The 19,355-nt window shown below is 34.6% G+C and overlaps 1 protein-coding gene across 1 annotated transcript; it reads right to left on the reverse strand.

Annotated features, from left to right (window-relative positions):
• Positions 1-15,192: 15,192 nt before the first annotated feature.
• Positions 15,193-19,008, reverse strand: LOC146916588 (cysteine-rich receptor-like protein kinase 25). The gene is made up of 7 exons (XM_085718616.1): positions 17,433-19,008; positions 16,952-17,089; positions 16,735-16,856; positions 16,455-16,665; positions 16,087-16,324; positions 15,847-15,997; positions 15,193-15,755 (listed from the first exon to the last, which is right to left on the reverse strand). The coding sequence occupies exons 1-7, from the start codon at positions 18,973-18,975 to the stop codon at positions 15,423-15,425; spliced, it is 2,736 nt and encodes a 911-aa protein (XP_085574742.1). The 5' UTR covers positions 18,976-19,008; the 3' UTR covers positions 15,193-15,422.
• Between the last annotated feature and the right edge of the window lie 347 nt (positions 19,009-19,355).

The raw sequence follows: 19,355 nt of genomic DNA on the forward strand, positions 1-19,355 counted from the left end.
ACATGCCCTTTTGGAACTTTTGCCTATAGGAGGATGCCTTTTGGTCTTTGCAATGCTCCAGCTACTTTTCAAAGATTTATGATGTCTATTTTTTCTGATTTTGTTGAAAATATAATGGAAGTTTTTATGGATGACTTTTCTGTGCATGGATCCAGTTTTGATAACTGTTTGGCTAACCTAGAAAAAGTTTTAGAAAGATGTAAGCAGGTGAATTTAGTATTGAACTGGGAAAAATTTCACTTCATGGTAAGGGAAGGAATTGTCCTAGGACACTTGGTCTCTGATCAGGGTATTGAGGTAGACAAGGCAAAAATTGAAATTATTGAAAAAATGCTACCTCCCACCTCGGTCAAAGAAGTAAGAAGTTTCCTAGTTCGTACGGGGTTTTACCGTCGTTTCATTAAGGATTTTTCTTTGATTACTAGGCTACTAACAAGCCTGCTCCTTAAGGATGCAGATTTTGTCTGTGATGATCCGTGCTTAAAAGCATTTTGAAGGTTGAAGGAAGCTTTGGCCACTGCCCCAATCATACAACCACTGGATTGGATCTTGCGTTTTGAAATAATGTGTGATGCAAGTGACTATGCGGTTGGGGCAGTGTTAGGTCAAAGAAAGGATAAGAAGATGCATGCAATATACTATGCAAGTAAGACCCTAGATGGGGCGCAGGTAAATTATGCAACAACAGAAAAAGAATTGTTAGCGGTAGTCTATGCCATTGACAAATTTAGGCAATACTTGGTAGGATCAAAAATCATTGTTTACACAGATCACTCGGCAATAAAATACTTGTTAAACAAAAAAGATGCCAAACCGAGGTTGATCCGATGGATTTTGCTCCTTCGAGAATTTGACCTTGAAATAAAGGATAAAAAGGGTATTGAAAATGTTGTAGCTGATCACTTGTCCCGTCTTAGGGAAACCAATGAGGATGAGTTGCCCTTAGATGATTCCTTCCCGGATGATCAACTCTTCTGATCAGCACAAACTAACGCACCTAGGTATGCAGATTTTGTTAATTTTCTTGCAGGAGGAGTATTACCCCCTGATTTAAGCTACCAGCAAAAGAAGAAGTTCGTCCATAATCTCAAGCACTACTATTGGGATGAGCCTTACCTCTTCGAAAGGGGATCAGATGGAATTTTCACAAGATGCATTCCTAAAAACGAGGTAAGTAACATTCTAAACCATTGTCACTCTTCTTCCTATGGTGCCACGCCAATACTCAAAAGACTTCTTTCAAAATTCTTCAATCTGGTTTTTGGTGGCCATCACTTTTTAAAGATGTGCATCTCTTTGTTTCTAAGTGTGACTAATGTCAACGCATCGGTAATATTACTAAAAGAAATGAGATGCCCTTGAACAACACTCTTGAAGTAGAAATTTTTGATGTATGGGGTGTTGATTTCATGGGGCCATTTCCTTCTTCTTTGGAAATCAATACATATTGGTTTCAGTTGACTATGTGTCCAAATGGGTTGAGGTCATTGCCTCTCCTACCAATGATGCACAAGTAGTTATGAAGCTATTTAAAAAAATTATTTTCCCAAGGTTTGGAGTGCCAAGGGTTGTGATAAGTGATGGAGGATCTCACTTCATTTCTAAACATTTTGAAAAACTTAAACAAAGGTTTGGAGTGAGACACGAAATTGCAACACCCTATCACCCACAAACAAGTGGACAAGTTGAGATTTCAAATAGACAAATCCAAGTTATTCTTGAAAAAACTGTTTCAACTTCTAGAAAAGATTGGTGAAGTAAGCTTGGTGATGCTCTTTGAGCTTATCGGACGACATATAAAACTCCCATTGGAATGACTCTATTTAAACTAATTTATGGGAAGTCTTGTCACCTTCCAGTTGAGCTTGAGCACAAGGCTTATTGGGCAATCAGGAACCTCAACTTGGACCTAAATTTAGCCGGTGAAAAAAAAACTTCAATTAAGTGAGTTAGAAGAACTTAGGATAGATGCCCATAAGAATGCCGGCATTTACAAAGAAAGAACTAAAAAATGGCATGACAAGCATATACTCAAAAAGGACTTCAAGAGCGGTGATCTTGTGCTGCTCTTTAACTCTAGGTTGAAGCTTTTTCCCAGTAAGCTAAGGTCAAGGTGGTCCGGTCCATTTCAAGTTCGCAAGGTCTACCCTTACGGGGCAATTGAGATGTTTTCCGAAAAAACTGGACCTTTCAAAGTTAATGGCCAAAGACTAAAGGTTTACAATGCAGGTGAAGCTGTTGAAGAGAAAGCTATCTTGGCCCTCAAAGAGCCTCCTTGAGGAACTATCTCCTCCTTTTTGTCAAGCTAGTGACGATAAAAGAGCGCTTCTTGGGAGGAAACTCACGAGTTTTTATTACCTTTATTTCATTTGTTTTGTGTTATTTTAAGCTGTTTTGTAGGTATTTGTCCAATAAAGATACAAAGAAAAGAAAAAAAATTGAGCTTGTTGACCAGAAGGGTTGGCACGGCCCGTGCCTGTGGTGGCACGGCCGTGCCACTACTCAACATCAAAAAAGGGGAAAATAGCCGAGAGGGAAGCACGTACCGTGCTTGTAGAGGCCTGGCCGTGCCAGCATGACAGGCTTCCAGGGTCAATATTTTTTTTCCCTAATTCAGCAAATTGTGAGCTTTCCCCATCCCTTTTCTCTCATTTCTTGATATTTTTCTGTTCTCTTCTCTTTTCTTTTTCAAATCATTGAGGACAATGCTTCTCCCAAGTATGGGGGGAGACAATGCTTCTCCTTTTGTTTTGTTTTATTGCGAAAGGCATGGAAAGCAGCTTGGCTTTATTGTAAATTATGACATAAATTTTTTTTGTTGTCTCTTCTCAAATGGTCGTTTCTTGTACATGAAAGTGATTTCTTATGTTTTAAGTGTTCTTGCTATACACACATCATGTTTAATTGTGAAAATTCTCATTTGAGAAAATTACAAAATTGCAGTCTTTGAGTAAGTGTATGAGTAGGTATTTTAAGGAGCGCGTTCTAACTTTAATGGTAAATTAGGGTTTAAAAGTTTGGATTTTTGATTGAAGTAAAACAATAATAAAAATCGCCTCGGGATTAGTGGTTCGTTATAATGACAAATCTTTCACAATCCAACCCTAATACCTAAATTTTATGTTAAATCTATTTCTAAAGTCTGGTTTCTTTAAAGCATATCAAGGTTTCTATCGAAATCAATGAGTGTTGTTATACCCTAATTTTGGACCTAAAAATACTAGCTCAATTCTTCTTTTCTTGCATTTCAAGTCATTTGAATTTGTCCTTGATCAATTGCACCTTCCTCTGCATCTTATTTCAATGTTATTCGCAAAATTCATGAAAAAGGGTATTTTAGTCATTTCCTGCATTCAACTCATTTTAATCCTTGAAATTTGTTTGAGTCTTTTCAATTGGTTTGTATAAGTCCTTATTTCAATTCTATGTCAAAATCCATTGCAAAAATCGCATTTAAAGTCATTTTGAGTCAATTTAGCCCCTAGGGGCATTTTAGTCATTTCCCATGTTAAAATTTCTTTCAATCCTTGAGAAATTGTCCATGGGTCATTTCAATCGGTTTGAATGAGTTTTTGTTTAATGTCATGTCAAAATCCATTTCAAAATATTGCATCTGAGTCGTTTTGAGTCAGTTTAGCCCCTAGGGGCATTTTCGTCATTTCCAGTGTTAAAACTATGTTTAATCTCTAAAAATTGTCTCTGAGTCTTTTAATTTGCTTGTATAAATTCTTTCTTTAATTTCCTGTTAAAAACCATTTTAAAATTACATCGGAGTCATTTTGAGTCAGTTTAGTCCCTAGGGGGCATTTTGGTCATTTCACATAAAATTTCTGATTCATCTTAATCTGCTTTGTTGCTTTTAATCGTCTCGCTTTACGCTAATTTTCAATTTACTTTTTAAATTCAATTTTAGTTTTAATTTTCATTTTGGTCCTTGTACTTTTGTTATTTGCATTTTAATCCTTTTTCAAGTTTGTTAGAGTCAAAGTCAAGGTTTGTTAAGTTCAAGTGCCACATGGCATCACATCATTGGACAAGCATCCTACTTAGCATTCTATAAATAGGTCAAAGTCATGGTCAAGGGGAATTAACTAATTCTTTCACAAAAAACTCCACAAAAAATCACAAAAATCCATAATTATTTTCTCTCAATTTTCCCTCCCTTCTAACTAACTTCAACCACCATAACAACTTTTCCTCCACCACTTTCAACCACCATAACAACTTTCCTCCACCACCTTTAACCACCCTAACAACCAAAAACCACCACAACTTCATCTTCAACCTCCATAACCACCACAAAAACCACCATCATTTTCATAATTTTCGAAATCTATCAAACCACACTCCCTTCGAAGCCTTAGCAACAAATCGGTCTAGCAGCAAGTGAACCGAACAGGACTCAGAAGCAGCAGCGAAGTAAGAGCAAAGCCAACCAAATCAACTTCCAGCGAAGAGAAGAAAGTGTCAAATCAAAGAGGATTTCCAGATCCATCAACAAACAGAGAAAGGTCGATCATGAAACCAAGGAAGAGGTGCACTCGCGAAACAAAATCTAGACCGGATCGGAATCACATTACGACAACAATAAAGAGCAGATCATAACCGAAAAGTAAGAAGAGGATTCAGCCACCAATACAAAAGATATATGCGATTTCGTTGAAGGTATAAAGGTATTTTGGCTTGTTTCAAAGTCTTTCTTCGAATTTACATTTGTAGATCTACGAGTATGTGAAGCTTATTTTCAAAAACTAAGGCCGAATTCGTATAGAGGGTGAAGAGAGCTTCAATTTGATATATAGTTTTTTTGAAAACGGAGTAGTTTGGTAACTCCGGCGCGGTGGTGCCACCGCCGACCACCGCGTCGGAAAGTTCATACTCACCGGAGAAGAAGGCGTTAGGGACTGCTGTTTGTTTTGGAAAATGAGAGAATACGTGAGAGTAGAGAGAAAAGGCTTCTTTGGTTTGTGTTGTTTCCCTGTACGTGAGGTTCTTTTCTAATGCTACTTGCCATGCCTTTTAATCCTATGTGTGCTAGCCCATTGTATCACCATGCTCCCTTGCCTTCTTGATTGCTGGACCCAGAGTTGATCCAACCGGATCAATCCGACGGTCCCTGCGCTCCTAGATAATCCAGTTTGTTCATATGTGCGGGCTTGGGCCCTTTTGTGCTGCTGATCTCATTTTCTGTATGACTTTTTTCTATTCGCGCACTGTTTTACGCTACTTACACCACTGGGTTGCTCAAATTGCATGAAAAATTCCACCAAAATTTTAGTAGTTCTTTTTATGCTTCTTGATGATTTTTGATGTATCTTACATGCCAAATCTTGATCACAACATGCGAAAATATTTTGATTCTTGATTAATGCTGTGTGCCAACTTTTTTTGTTCAAATCTTGATAAAATTTCTAAAGCTTTTGTGTGAGGTCGTTGTGATCAATTATTGGCATTGGATGTTTGTTTTTACGTGTGGAAATTGCATCAAAAATCTATGTGTTCGAACTTTGTTAGTGTGTGCACTTTTTTGGTATGATTTTGTGAAGATTGTGGTGTGATTTTGTTCCTAAATTTTGATACATAAATAGGGCTTTGAGTATGTCATTCTTGGGGTGATTTCGCTTTTTTTTTAGTATATGCTTGCTGTTCTTGTGATGGGTCCTTCACCTTGTGAATAATGTGTATTTCTTGTGCTAGATAAAGTGTAAATAGACTTGAAAATACTATGATTGTATTGCATGCTAATTTCCCTTGATTTCTCACATCATGATTGAATTAAAACTTTTGTAATCTCACCATTGATGTGAGGATTCTAGGCCTTAGTTTTGCCTTAGAATTTTAGTAATCTTTCAACTACTATTTCATCATGGGTTTTTTGGATTAAGTTCTTGGTTATCTCATTGTTAATTTCTAGTTACTTTAATTCCCTTTACTTGTTTCTATTTCTTTTCTATATTTTTGTGCTACTAACCCCTTTCATTTCATGCTTCATACATCCATAAGCATCTCACACTTCATTTGCTCCTTCACTTTATTTCTTGCACTTTAAAGTTTACCAAGACTTAGAATGTAAAGCCTAGGGATTTTGTAATTTTCTTTATGCTTTTTAATTTCTTGCAAGACCATAGAATGTAAACTAGGGCATGATGTAAAGGACAATGGACTCTAATGATGTACACCAACACAAGCACCGACACATGCACACACATCACATAGATACTTTAGATGTATGATTAGGATATGCATGCCTTAGATGTATGTTTAGGGTTTGAAAGCTTTAGATGTATGTTTAGGATTTGAAACTTAGCAAAAAATCATTTTCCAAATAGACATGATCAATATCACCCAAATCATTTTCTAAATAAACCTTGGGATCAAAATCCCATTGTATTTTCCTTTTATTTTCTTAATCAAATTTCAATGAAAATTAATCATACTTGACTATTTTCCAAAATCACTAATCAAACCCCACTTTTTCTTAAATCTCATGCCTTCAAGGCCTCTCAATCTCCATTCTTCAAATTCCAATTTTCAAACTTAAAATCAACCAATAAAAACAAAAAAACATTTTTTGGAAGAGAACTACGGTGGATTTGATCCCTTAAAAGGGTACGTAGGCAAGGAACCAATATTCCTTCAATTCAAATAAAACAAAATTCAAACATCTTCTTCTCCCTCCAATTCTTGACTTAGTAAACTCTTAAGTGTAAATATCATTTTTCAAATAGCATTTAAAAATAAAGCGCGCGCGTAGAAAGTAAAGACGGTTCCTATAGGATACTATAGTCGTTATGGGTGCCTAACACCTTCCCGTAACGAAAACAACTCCCGGACCTCGATTCTCAAGGGTTTTGCTTATTTTTCCCTTCCCAAGAAAAAATGAGATATCAAAGGTTAAAAAGGTTCAAACGTAATCAATGTTTGACACCCGAAAACCAAGATAAAACAAGTGTGTTTCAATAACAACCACGCCTATTCTCATGGTTGATCGTTATTGAAACACATTAAGAGTGAAACTTTATGGTCTCAAGGTTTACTAGAATATTCTTATGTTTCGTAACCCTTGTCTAATCTCACATGTCCAATATTAACCTTCTTCTTTCGATACTTCGGTTAGTATTTGAAATAAGAATTTAGAACGGTTAGATTAGATTAGAAAAGTAGATTCACATAAAATTAGGGTTCTAGGCTTGGTTTGAGAGGATTAGGTCATTAGACTCGTCCAACAATCCCAAGACAAAGAAGTCTACTCACTCATGTTCATCGTAGATATAGAGATTGAAGAGAAGGAGAAGAACATGAAAGTAAATAGCTGAAAATAAAAGTGCAGAATTTTAAAGAACAAGAATAATAAAAAGAAAGAAAATAAGAACTTTTATTCAATGGAAATAATTTTCATAGAGAATTCCCAAGAACAAAAGATGATTATACAAGTCTGATGGCTCCTCTATTTATAGCTAAAGGAATAACTTAAAATTGCACTAAATCGGAGCATAAATTTGTACTAAATCGGCTCATAAATTTGCACCAAATCAGCACATAAATATGCACCAAATCAGCACATAAATATGGCAGAATTTCCCTCCTTTTAGCTTTCTTCTCAAACAAGCTTTAATCATGCATCTTAATCCATTCTTTTGCTCAAAGACTCGATCTTTCATCATATTTGTTCCTGAAATAAAAACAAACAAATTTGAAGTAAAATAGTTCTAAAAACAAACTAAATCAAACTATTTTATAGAATTTAGATTGATTTAGTTTGTTTTTAGAATTATTTTGTTTGTTTTTATTTCAGGAACAAATATGATGAAAGATCGAGTCTTTGAGCAAAAGAATATTAAGATGCATGATTAAATCTTGTTTGAGAAGAAAGCTAAAAAGAAGGAAATTCTGCCATAATTATGTGCTGATTTGGTGCATATTTATGTGCAGATTTAGTACAATTATATGTTCTCATTTGGTGCAAATTTATGCGCCGATTTAGTACAAATTTATGCTCTGATTTAGTGGAATTTTATGTTGTTCATGTAGCTATAAATAGAGGAGCCATCAGACTTGTATAATCATCTTTTGTTCTTAAGAATTTTATCTGACATTTCTTTGAATAAAAATTCTTATTTTCATGTTCTTATTTTCTTGTTTTTAAAAATAGTCATCACCAAAAAACATTCACCAAATAGTCTTCACCTCTTAATTCAAAAGTCATATTCAACAAGAGTCATCACCAAATTATCAAATTAAAATCACCAAAGAATCATCATCAACAACTATCACCTCAAAGAAACAATAATATTTCAAAGTCACATTTCAAAATAAGACGGACATCTAACCACATCATGATATTCATCATATTAAACACCCAACCAACATTGATTCATTCTTATTCTATCATATTATCATGAACATAAAACAAATTGCAAGTTATCCGATCATGAAACCACATTTTAACAAAGTTCGTCTATTTTCACCACTTTCTACATTTTCTAAGTAATTTCAACAAAACAAGTTAAACATGATCAAACACCTCAACCAAGCATATACACTACTCACATATGATCACAGTAGCTTATGCATATAAGCATTATAGGCCAATTCCAATAAATTCCAAAATTCCACTAAGTTCGTCTATGTTTACAAAAACTAGCATTTTCTGATTATTCCACCAAAATCAAAGTAGCCAAGTTCAAAAACCTCAACTAAGTATATACACATTTCAAATATGAGTGCAGTAGCATATACATGTATGTAACATAGGCCAATTCCAATTAATTCCATCACCTAAGTTCGTCTCATTTTATCATTTTCCAAAAGAAATAAAATTTTCAATGCAAAACCATGATAAAGTTTGATTACCATCCAAAATATTTTTATAAATCAAGGTTACTGTAAACAACTCTAACCCTACCCTTTTCCTTTGAGAAAAACGATATTCGGAAAATTATGCGTACTTGAACATTTTTCACAAAGTTTGATATGATTCACGAAACCAAGTTTAATCTAACTCAATTGATGTTTTCAAAGGTTAATAAAGCTTAAATACAGTTATGTACATCAAAACATGGGGGTCTGTTCCTATGCAACTCACTACAACGAGCTACACCAGAACAGGTCACCCTGTTCTTGGTTGTTCCCTCTCGGATACTCTCAATTTTTTCACCCAAAATTCCAGTTTTTGATTCCCTTGACCCCAAATTCGATCCCAAAACTTGTACACTAGTTTATAAACATAAAAAAGGCATTCAAAACAACAACAAATATCGAATCATAACACCATTTTACCTCAAATTTATCATCTAGTTTATTTTCACCAAAACCGTCAATTTTTCTCATTTTCATTCAAACTTCACAAACAACCACACCAATTCAAACCCCATTAACATACATTATAAAAAAAACATTCATGAAGTGAATTCAAACATATCTCAAAAACAATCATTCAGCAATTCATGATTTAAACACAATTAATCAAAAATCATTAAGACAATTTATCAACAACAACTATAAAGTTTAAGCTCTTAACACAAAAATTTCATGAAGTTTATCATACCCACAAATTCACTTGAATTAGGAGCATGAATATTATCATTCAAAATCACAAAAGTCACAATTAACACCAAATCACTTAAACTCATAGTTGAGAAGAGAAGATTATGACTTAATTGATGAAAAGAAACCATCCCCCTCATCTCTAATCTTCAAGAATCCAAACCCTAGCTTCACTTTAGCTCCTAGCTCTTCAAACCTCAAGCTCTCTCTCTAGCCTCATCTTCTATCTCCTTGATTCACTTTCTTTCTCTACCTCTCTCTCAAAATGTTTTGTAAAATGAGTGAATGAGTGTAATGACCTAATTTTCTCACAAGGGTTGTGTGTATATAGTCACCACATAATTGGTCTAGGTCTCTAATTGTCTTAATGGGCTCAATATTCTTACCAACTAATTCACCAAAATACCCCTGAGTCTAAAAATGACTAAAATACATTTCTTAAGCCAAAATTCACTAATCCCAAATAAAATACACACAGAGACAATTAATCACACCCAAGCGCATATAAACACACATAATAAAAAATTAAAATAATTCTAGCAAAAAACAAGATGTTACAGTTACTGGGATACTTTGTATCCAACGACTGTGACTAGAATACTTTGTATTCAACAACAGTGATTATGATACAAATGTATCAAGTAAAGGAGATTGGTACCACATGCATATAGAGTCGTGTCTAGGCGCATTGCATATATTTGATAATTGGTGAGTCGTGTCATACTTGACTATGTGCTTGGTGATTATGTGCATTGGTGAAACTTGGTGATTTATTTGATTGGTGAGATATGTGAATTTATGTAAAGGTGTGAGCATGGTGGTGTTTGTTACTTTTGGTGATACTTTTACACTTGGTTATTTTAATTGATGATGTTTATGTTGACGATAGCATTGAAGTGTGAATTATATGTACATGATTTGGTGATTTCTTTGGTGACGATGATTTCCTTCTTATACTTTTGAAATGAAGAATTGTATTTGTTGATTTGATTAAGATAAATAAGGAATGAGTTGAGAAATTATTGTATTGATTTGATGTTGTTAAGTGATGCACTTTTGTTGATGATTTGATTAAATAATGAATATGCTTGATGTGCTATGATAGAAGTATGATAAGATGATCTGTATTGAGTTGAAGATAATATTCATGTGGTATTCAAGGAATGTTGAGTGTGTATATGTGTTATTCATGAAATCCTTGAATGCTTATGTTTGATTATACTTTATTTGTGGAATGTTATCTAACCCCAGTGGTCGTTTGGTTGACCGCTTGCCTATTTGTATGAATGGGTAGACGACTTGCAGGATTAGTTGCTTTGCTTTGTTGTGAGTATGCTTGAGGCTAGCTTTGGAGCTACCTCGTCTTTTTCTTTGGGAGTCTTAGTTTATAGCTTTGATTAGGATGTCTGTCTGTTGTTATTTATGTTTTATAACTTTACGAGATTTATCACTCAGTACGTTGAGATTTGGAGATTTATTTTGGTGATGTATTGTGATTATGTGGCATGGCTACCTTGGATATTTATTTGTCTGTTGATAAGATGTTATGATATTATTCCGCTGCGAGTTTTAAGAAAAATTATGTATGCATGTTTTGGACTTATAAAGAAGTTGCATCTAAATCATTTGTATGATTATATTATTTACGTGATTTATTGCTTTAAGGGTTTAGGGTGCTACAATGTATATTAGAGCCATGTCGGTCTTGTCCGGAGCAGAACTGGGTATTTTTCCTGTCGTATGTGAATGATATGAGAATTCCTTCCATACTTGTTCAGGTGTTCCGTTCTTTTTGGTGGGTCCGATCAATTGGGGGAGAAGCAGGATGCTCCAATTGTTGTAAAGCAGGTCAAGTAGAGGTATCTTCATATGGAGAAGCTTGGTTGGTCATGGTTGAGGTTTGTGTTAAGTGTCCTGTTAATTTTGGAAATGTGGATTTAGAGTTGGACTTGGTTTGCTTGCCTTTGGTTCATATGGACGTGATTTTTTGGTATGGATTGGATGTTGTCTTTTGGAGTTAACATTAATTGTTTAACCAGAAGCGTGACATTCTCTAAGAGGGTAGAGTTAGTAGGTGGGAAGTTCTTAACCGCAAAGCAAGTGACAAAGTCTTTGGATAGTGAAACTTGTGTGTTTATGATGTTTGCTTCGTTGAAGGAAGGTGATGAGAAGGGAGTTAGATATTTGCTGGTAGTTCAAGGGTTTCTAGATGTTTTCCCGGACGACATTACCGACTTACCGCTAGAGAGAAAAGTGGAGATTGCAATTGATTTCTTTGATAACGCCTTATAGGATGTCCGCATCGGAATTAGGCGAGCTGAAGAAGCTGTTGGAAGAGTTGTTGGAGAAGAGATTTATCAGGCCGAGTGTTTAGTCGTGGGGTGCACCAGTGTTGGTGGTTAAGAAGAAGGATGCCAGTATGAGGTTGAGTGTGGAATATCAGCAGTTGAATAAGGTGGCGATTAAGAATCGTTATCCTCTCCCGAGGATTGACGACTTGATGGATCAATTGGTTGGTGCGGAAGTGTTTAGTAAGATTGATTTAAGATCAGGATATCACCAGATACGAGTGAAAGCGGAGGATATTTCCAAGACTGCATTTCAAACGAGATATGGACACTATGAATATACTGTGATGCCATTTGGTGTGACTTATACGCCTGGTGTCTTCATGGAATATATGAATAGAATCTTCCATCCTTATTTGGATCAGTTTGTGGTGGTGTTTATAGACGATATCTTGGTGTATTCGAAGTCGGAGGAGGAACATGTTGTGCATCTGAGGGTTGTGTTGCCCACTTTGAAGAAGAAGAAGAAGTTGTTTGCTAAGTTGTCAAAGGGTAGCGTGTTGAGGAAATCCTTCACCCTTCTGCATAAAGAGTATCCAAACAAACTAAGTTGTTTGTCTAATTCGGATACCCTTGATGGGTTGATTGTGTCACAAATTCTAAAAGTGTGTTAGATGAGCATTGCAGTCTTCCGACTCCTTACATGAAAATTGACTTGTTTTTAAAGTATTCACCACACTATTCTTGATATCAAATATCATAGGGTTTTCTAAGTTGAACCTCAGAGACACTTCATCCAAGTTGCCTAGCCTGCCATAGTCTCCTAAAGTGGTACGATGATTTTTCCGTCCCCCGGACTTGTCAGATGTGTAGTCTTGAATTAGGATGAATTCTGCTTCGTTCGCCCGTTCTCTAGCAATTTGGTTTGCTTTCCGAATTGCCCTTTCAATTCTGTGTATATCTTGATCTAGTGGAAGAATACCTGAATCGGTACAATGCTTGAAATAAACTAAACACAGTTTTTTGTAGGACAAAAGAAGTGTGAAAATTAATTATGGCATTTTTGAAATAATGAAAAATAAAATTAACCCTACTTCTAAAATTTAAAATAAGTGAAACAAATTGCCTTACCGAAAATATCAACAATCCTCGATAAGGCGCCAAAAAACTAGATGACTAAATTTGGTAAGTGCACCAAATCGTTTTCAAGTAATAAAGTAGTAAGTAAAATCGTCTCCATAGGGATTGTCTTTTCTACCATGCAAACTTGCTAAACTTATTAAAACAATAAATAAAGAACAATTAAAATGGGGAGAGTTTTCAAGGTCGATTTTATTGCGCAAAGCAGTTAAGTTTATTGCAAAAAATTAAAAGGTATTGATTGCAGATTTTAGCAGTAATTAGGATTCGTTGAATCCCTATTTTTTTCCTTGTTGGATTAACACAAACAGTTATCAGTTATGAGATAAGGGCTGTTATTTAAGCAAAGTTTCTCATGTTGATCACCTTAAGGTCATGTGTGCGATACGGTGTACAGAGTTGTCAAGCCTATCGGAATCCCTATGTGATCAGATAGGTAATTGAAACATAAACAAATTTGGTTCACCACATACCCATTCTTGGTCTTAGTAGATTAAATGAATATTCCTAACCATGTCTTACTAAGGGTAAAGAATAAAGTTCATACACAACGTTTGGAAAAGTCGACCAAGAAATATCTGCTACAACCTCCTATTTCTATGTCCAGTTAGAATAACTAGGGATGTCATACTCTCTAGAGTTCATGAAAGCATTAAGACTTTTTCATATAAAAATTAAATAGATCTCAAAACATAACTAAATAAAGACTTGAATTAATTTAATCCAAAATACAAATAGAGGTTCATCTTATAACCCTAACCAATAAGGTTTTAGATACTCATGGTAACTAAAAACAAATTACAAAAAAAAAAAATACTCTATGAACAAAGGTTGAGAAGAGACTCCTCATTTGATGCTCCTAGCGCTTGCCTTCCACTTGAACCACCAATTGCTGAAGAATAATTGTGAATGAGAACTCTTGTGTCTGTAGGCAAGTTTCCAATTGGGTTTGCGTTGAAAACCTCGGCTTTTTCTCTAAACCTGAGAGAAAACACAGCTGAAAACTGCATTTCCTCGAAACCACCCGCGCCCCCCGCTTGCGGCTACCATGACGCGGTTGCGTGCTGAAAACTGTGTTTTTTAGCATTGTTTCGCACACCCGGGCCACATGGATTATGCTTTCATTATGTTTTTGCCATTTTCTTCGTCTTTATGAGTGTTTTCTTCCTCCAAACTTGTCTCAAGAGATTTACGATAGAATTTTCCAAACTTGTAATGTTTTCATCGACCTCTTGAATCTTCATTCCATGCTTTCCCAATTCTTCATGAAGCGTCTTGCTTTACCGAGTTACATGATTTTACAATAGAATACTTACAAAATACATACAAATTGTTTGATTTAGGGAAACACTAAAATTAAATGACACGATATGAAAACATTACAAATTATCTCTTAAACCATAAACAACTTATCTAAAACTCCTTTTATTTAGGTTAAATCACTATTAAAATGACTGAAAAGTATGCTGAAAATAACGTAAGATGACGTGTAACCAAAACACGTGGACTTGACTTCGGTTTTTTCCCTCTTTAAATTTATCTAATTGTAAACTTTGTACTAAGTGATCAAGATAGGATCACGATGTGAATTGCAATCTTTTCACTAGTTCTTCTTTTCTTATTTTTGATTTAGCTATGAGGTGACCATTAAAACAGAGCTTACTATGGAGATAAGAGAGTAAATGATGCATGGGATATTATGCAGTTGTGTAGGGGTACACATTAACATTCTACAAACTTGAGTGTAAGTATATTTTCTACCTTATTTTAACCATGGTCATACTTCCATTGAATGCAATTGTAAAGTGCAATTAGTCGATTTTTAGTGAATTGGGGATTGTGTTAAACTATGTTTCTTTGAATGGTATTTAACGATGCTAGGGAAGTACATATTACACCATGTTTCTTTCAATGAAAAATAAATTAATTCTTGGATTTATGAAGAAGCTGTGCCAAAATTATGTAATAAAATTGATTCTTGGATTCATTGAAAGTAATTGGACTTGGTGTAAAGCAATTGTTGTACCAGGGCTTGAAACAATGTCAATTATTATATTCTGTGATATTTTTTGCAAAATTTTCAATAGTTGCGGCAGAATTTCAACTCCTGTTATATGTCTCCAAAATTTCAATTCATGATGATATTGTGTATTGAAATCTGAAATTTTTTGTTGTCTTTAACATGTTATGTTGTTTCTGCTTTGTTTTGAGATTGTAATTTGGTTGGGCAATATCTGGCCTTTTGGGTTGTTTGATTATTCTCTTGTATCCATACATTTTATTATACAATTAAAACATTTCTTGGATGTCAACAACAAAAGGAAATAACCTTAAAAAAAAGGAAATAACATACATCTAAGATAGTTCGGTTGGTGACCTAAGTATATGCCAAGAGTTTAAAGCAGGAGATTGTGGTTTGTTCCTAGAAACTAACATAACTTCTAATTACTATCGAGGAAGAACTTCGCTTATAGATAAGTCGTTGATCGTCAAAGGTGTGGAAGTATTTATCGACCGACTTGAACTTGAATCTTGTGGAATCTCTTTTGCATCCATTTTACGATGGAACACAATTGCAGATTCTTGTGGAATTGGCAACTCAATGAAGTCATTGGTAAGATATGAAACAATTGAAACAATGGTTGGTCTTGCATCAGGAAACTGCTGAACACATAACAAACCAATCTGAATGCATTTAGTTACTTCATGTTCAGAATATCTTCCTTTAATATTTGGGTCTAATATGCTTAGTGGAATTTCATCCCTCCATTGTTTCCAAACCTGTAACAATTATTTACATTAATGAAAGGAAAGAAATTGCTATAGATAGATAGATAGATAGATAGATATATAGATACATATATATACTCACATAACTCAAGAGGCCATCACCAACATGTGATTCATAAGACCTAATATTCTTCTTTCCGGTAATAATTTCTAAAACCATGACTCCGAAACTATAAACATCAGATTTCTCAGAAAATTGCCCGAGCATTGCATATTCTGGAGACATATAACCTCTAAAAAAGCAAAATTTTGAAAGAAATCAACATGAGCTTAGCTTTGAATAAAGGAATCTAGCGGAAATTGATGATAATTTAAAACTTACAATGTTCCCACGATTCTATTTGTACTTCCTTTGTCTTGGTTTAGTTCTATAATTCTAGCAAGACCAAAATCTGATATTTTTGGAATCATGTTTTCATCTAATAAAATATTACTAGGTTTGAGGTCACGATGAATAACTTTGAGTCGAGAATGTTCATGTAAATAGAGAATTCCTTGAGCAATTCCCCTTATAATATTGTAACGTTCAGACCAACTTAAGAAATTTGCTCGTTGAAAATCTGCACAAGTGAGAAAAGTAAGAATGATGCATGTTTTCTAATCAATCAATTGGATAACACCGAAATCATAAAAAAAAAATGCATCAAATATATGATAAACTAAGGAGTTTAAAGTGGTTAAGTTGCAAACCAAATAAAAACTTATCAAGGCCCTTGTTCGGCACATATTCATAAATAAGTATTTTCTCTTGTTCTGCGAGGCAAAAACCAATGAACGTGACTAGATTTCGATGTTGAAGCTTGGCGATCAACAAAACCTCATTCTTGAACTCTTTTGCACCTTGCGTAGAGGTTCTTGAGAGTCTTTTTACAGCTATTTGTCGTCCATCCGGAAGAATGCCCTAAAATTATAGTTCATTATTTATGGGAAAATTGAGAGCTAAAAAATAAATTTTATCATGTGTACCAACCTTGTAAACTTCTCCAAATCCACCTTTGCCAATGAAATTTTCATTTGAAAAGTTGTTGGTTGCTTCTTCAATTACAGCTAATTCAAATTGCAATGGCTCTAAAATTGCACTTTCATGACCAACTAGATCAAAAAATTGAATTGTTAAACCAAGTTTTCAAACTTTAATATTTGAATGCAAGGGTTTGATATATTTCTTCCCTGTTTCCAATACTTACAGTTTTCTTTGAGAATAGTCCTAAAACTCTTTCTTGCTTTTCTCTTCAGCAAATAACATCCAACAAACAAGAGTATCACTGGAACAATTGTGAGCACAACAATCACGGTAATTGTTTGCGGCAATTTTCTTCGTTTTCCTGCATAGAACAATCAAAACATCTTATTCAAATGTAAGTCATATTCGTATATATCTTAGAAAATGCATTAATAGGGTTTTTACAAATACTTTATTTTTCTTTTATGACTTGGATCAAGATTTCTTCCACAAGGAGTTTATTCAAATAATTGCTTTTTTGCAAAGTTGGTAAGCACAACATGCATCACTATGGAAAAAGGCATCTCAACTATGTTACCATTTCACCTCAGAGTCTACCAATCATTTCACCATATTATAAAACAGAGCATTTTGAGTACTAGTAGGGATGTATTTTGAATTAGAGAGTACTATAAATATAGATTAAGGGAATATAAAAACTTCACCTGATGGAGAATGTTTAATTATTGGTTTGGGAACTGTCTCATTGTCCCTAAAAAATTGGAACAATTCAAACCTCAAATTACAGCTTGGATATAAAACTCTTCCACCAACACTTCCCAAATAAGGCCAAGGAATTCTATTTCCAATAACATCTCCCAAACAACCTTTGCAATCATCACTTGACAAATCTTGTGTACATTGACCAAGTGTGTAAAGTGTTTGCAAATCATTCACTTTCAACGATTTTGTTCCATATCTCTCATCACTATCTCCTGCCACAATTGCCACGTTTGATAGGGTAGTTGATATAACAAAATTGAACAAGTTTCTCTCCTTGTTGGGACTAGAATCACTAGTAATATTCATCTCATAATACACATGAGTTTTGTCCACTATAGAGAAGAAATTCCAATTCGAATACCGAATCATGCATTGAGTATACCAAATTATACCCTCTTGAAAAATGTCACACTCTTTGGTTATTCTTTGTGTTGCATTTTTCACACACTCCTCACATAAGGAAAAGGGAACATCGCCACGGCACATGAAGAGTCCGAAAGTTGTATTTGCAACTTCGGCTTTATGAAATAGACTTTTAGTGGCATTAGAAGACATGTAGGAAAAAAGGGTTGTAAGGTGTTCCTTGAAAGTGGTACTAAAAGTGAAGGTTTTGTTACTTGAACAATTGTGTGAAAGGTAAAAAGGGTGTTCTGAAATCATTGAATCAGCATCTAAATTTTTTGTTTGGGGAAGTATAATTTGTTGTGATGAAGGATTTGATGAACCATTAGAAGAGATATAAAAAGGGTAGAATTCATACCTAATATTACAACTTGGATTTAGAACTCTTCCTCCAACCCTCCCTTCACAACACACTGGAAGTTGTTCTATCAATCCACTTAGACAACTTCTACATTCATGTGGTGACAAATTTGGTGTGCATTGAACTAAACAATAAAGGGTTTGAAATTTTGATATAGTTATTGCATTTGTTGCAAATTTTTTGTCACCAGAAGCTGCTTCATCTGCAGTTTTGTTCATTGTAGAAAACAATAAACTCATGAAAGTTTTCGGGTTTGCGACTTTGTCAGTGTTCAACAAGTTAAAAGCATGTGTTGTTGTTGCAACAGTGGAGAAGATAAAGGTTGTGGAATACCAAACCATACATTCATTGTACCAAACAATACCTTCTTTAGACAAAGAACATTGTGAGGAAAGTGTTTGTGTTGCATTTACTATACACTGTTGACAAAGTTGAGAAGGAACATCACCTCTACATAAGAACATGCCATAGATTGTGTCTGAAGGGTTGTTTCCAAAGAATGTTGTGTTGTAGAATTGTGTATTTGTGTCTTTTGTGGCTTTGGATGATAATGAAGAGAGGAGGGTGGTGAGATTAATTTGGAATGAAGTATTGGCTGATGTTCGGTTGCTTGAGCAATATTGGTTTAGGTAAAAAGGGTCATCCCATGAATTCGTAGATGTGAAAAAAGTGAGGAAGATAACAAAAGTGAAGAAGTAATGAAGGTTATGGAAATTAGCCATGGATGTATTGAGTTTTTGAGAGTACTCATTACTACCATTGATGTGCTTTTGAGTGTGTTTATAGGTAGAGTAGATTGATGTAAACAAGTCAATGATGAGGTATGGTTAGTCAATAAAGAATAGTTAATTGATAAGTGCATGAAGAAAACTTGGCTTGGATTAAAGAGAATTGATATTGGACAAATCATTGACAATCCACACATTAACAAAGACAATACATTTGTGGTGGGTGTTTGATCCAAGATTTACGTTTCAAATTGCAAGGTTCATATTGAAGAGTTAAAAAAGACTAATCAACAATCAACATTTGTTGTTTTCTCTTCTTCAAAAACATTTGTTGTTTTCTCAATTTCTATCAAACAAGTGCTGATTGTGTGAAT

The sequence above is a fragment of the Medicago sativa genome, chromosome 6 (assembly GCF_051527215.1).
Source record: "Medicago sativa cultivar Bolivia chromosome 6, Bolivia_mono, whole genome shotgun sequence".
NCBI classification, from domain to species: Eukaryota; Viridiplantae; Streptophyta; class Magnoliopsida; order Fabales; family Fabaceae; genus Medicago; species Medicago sativa.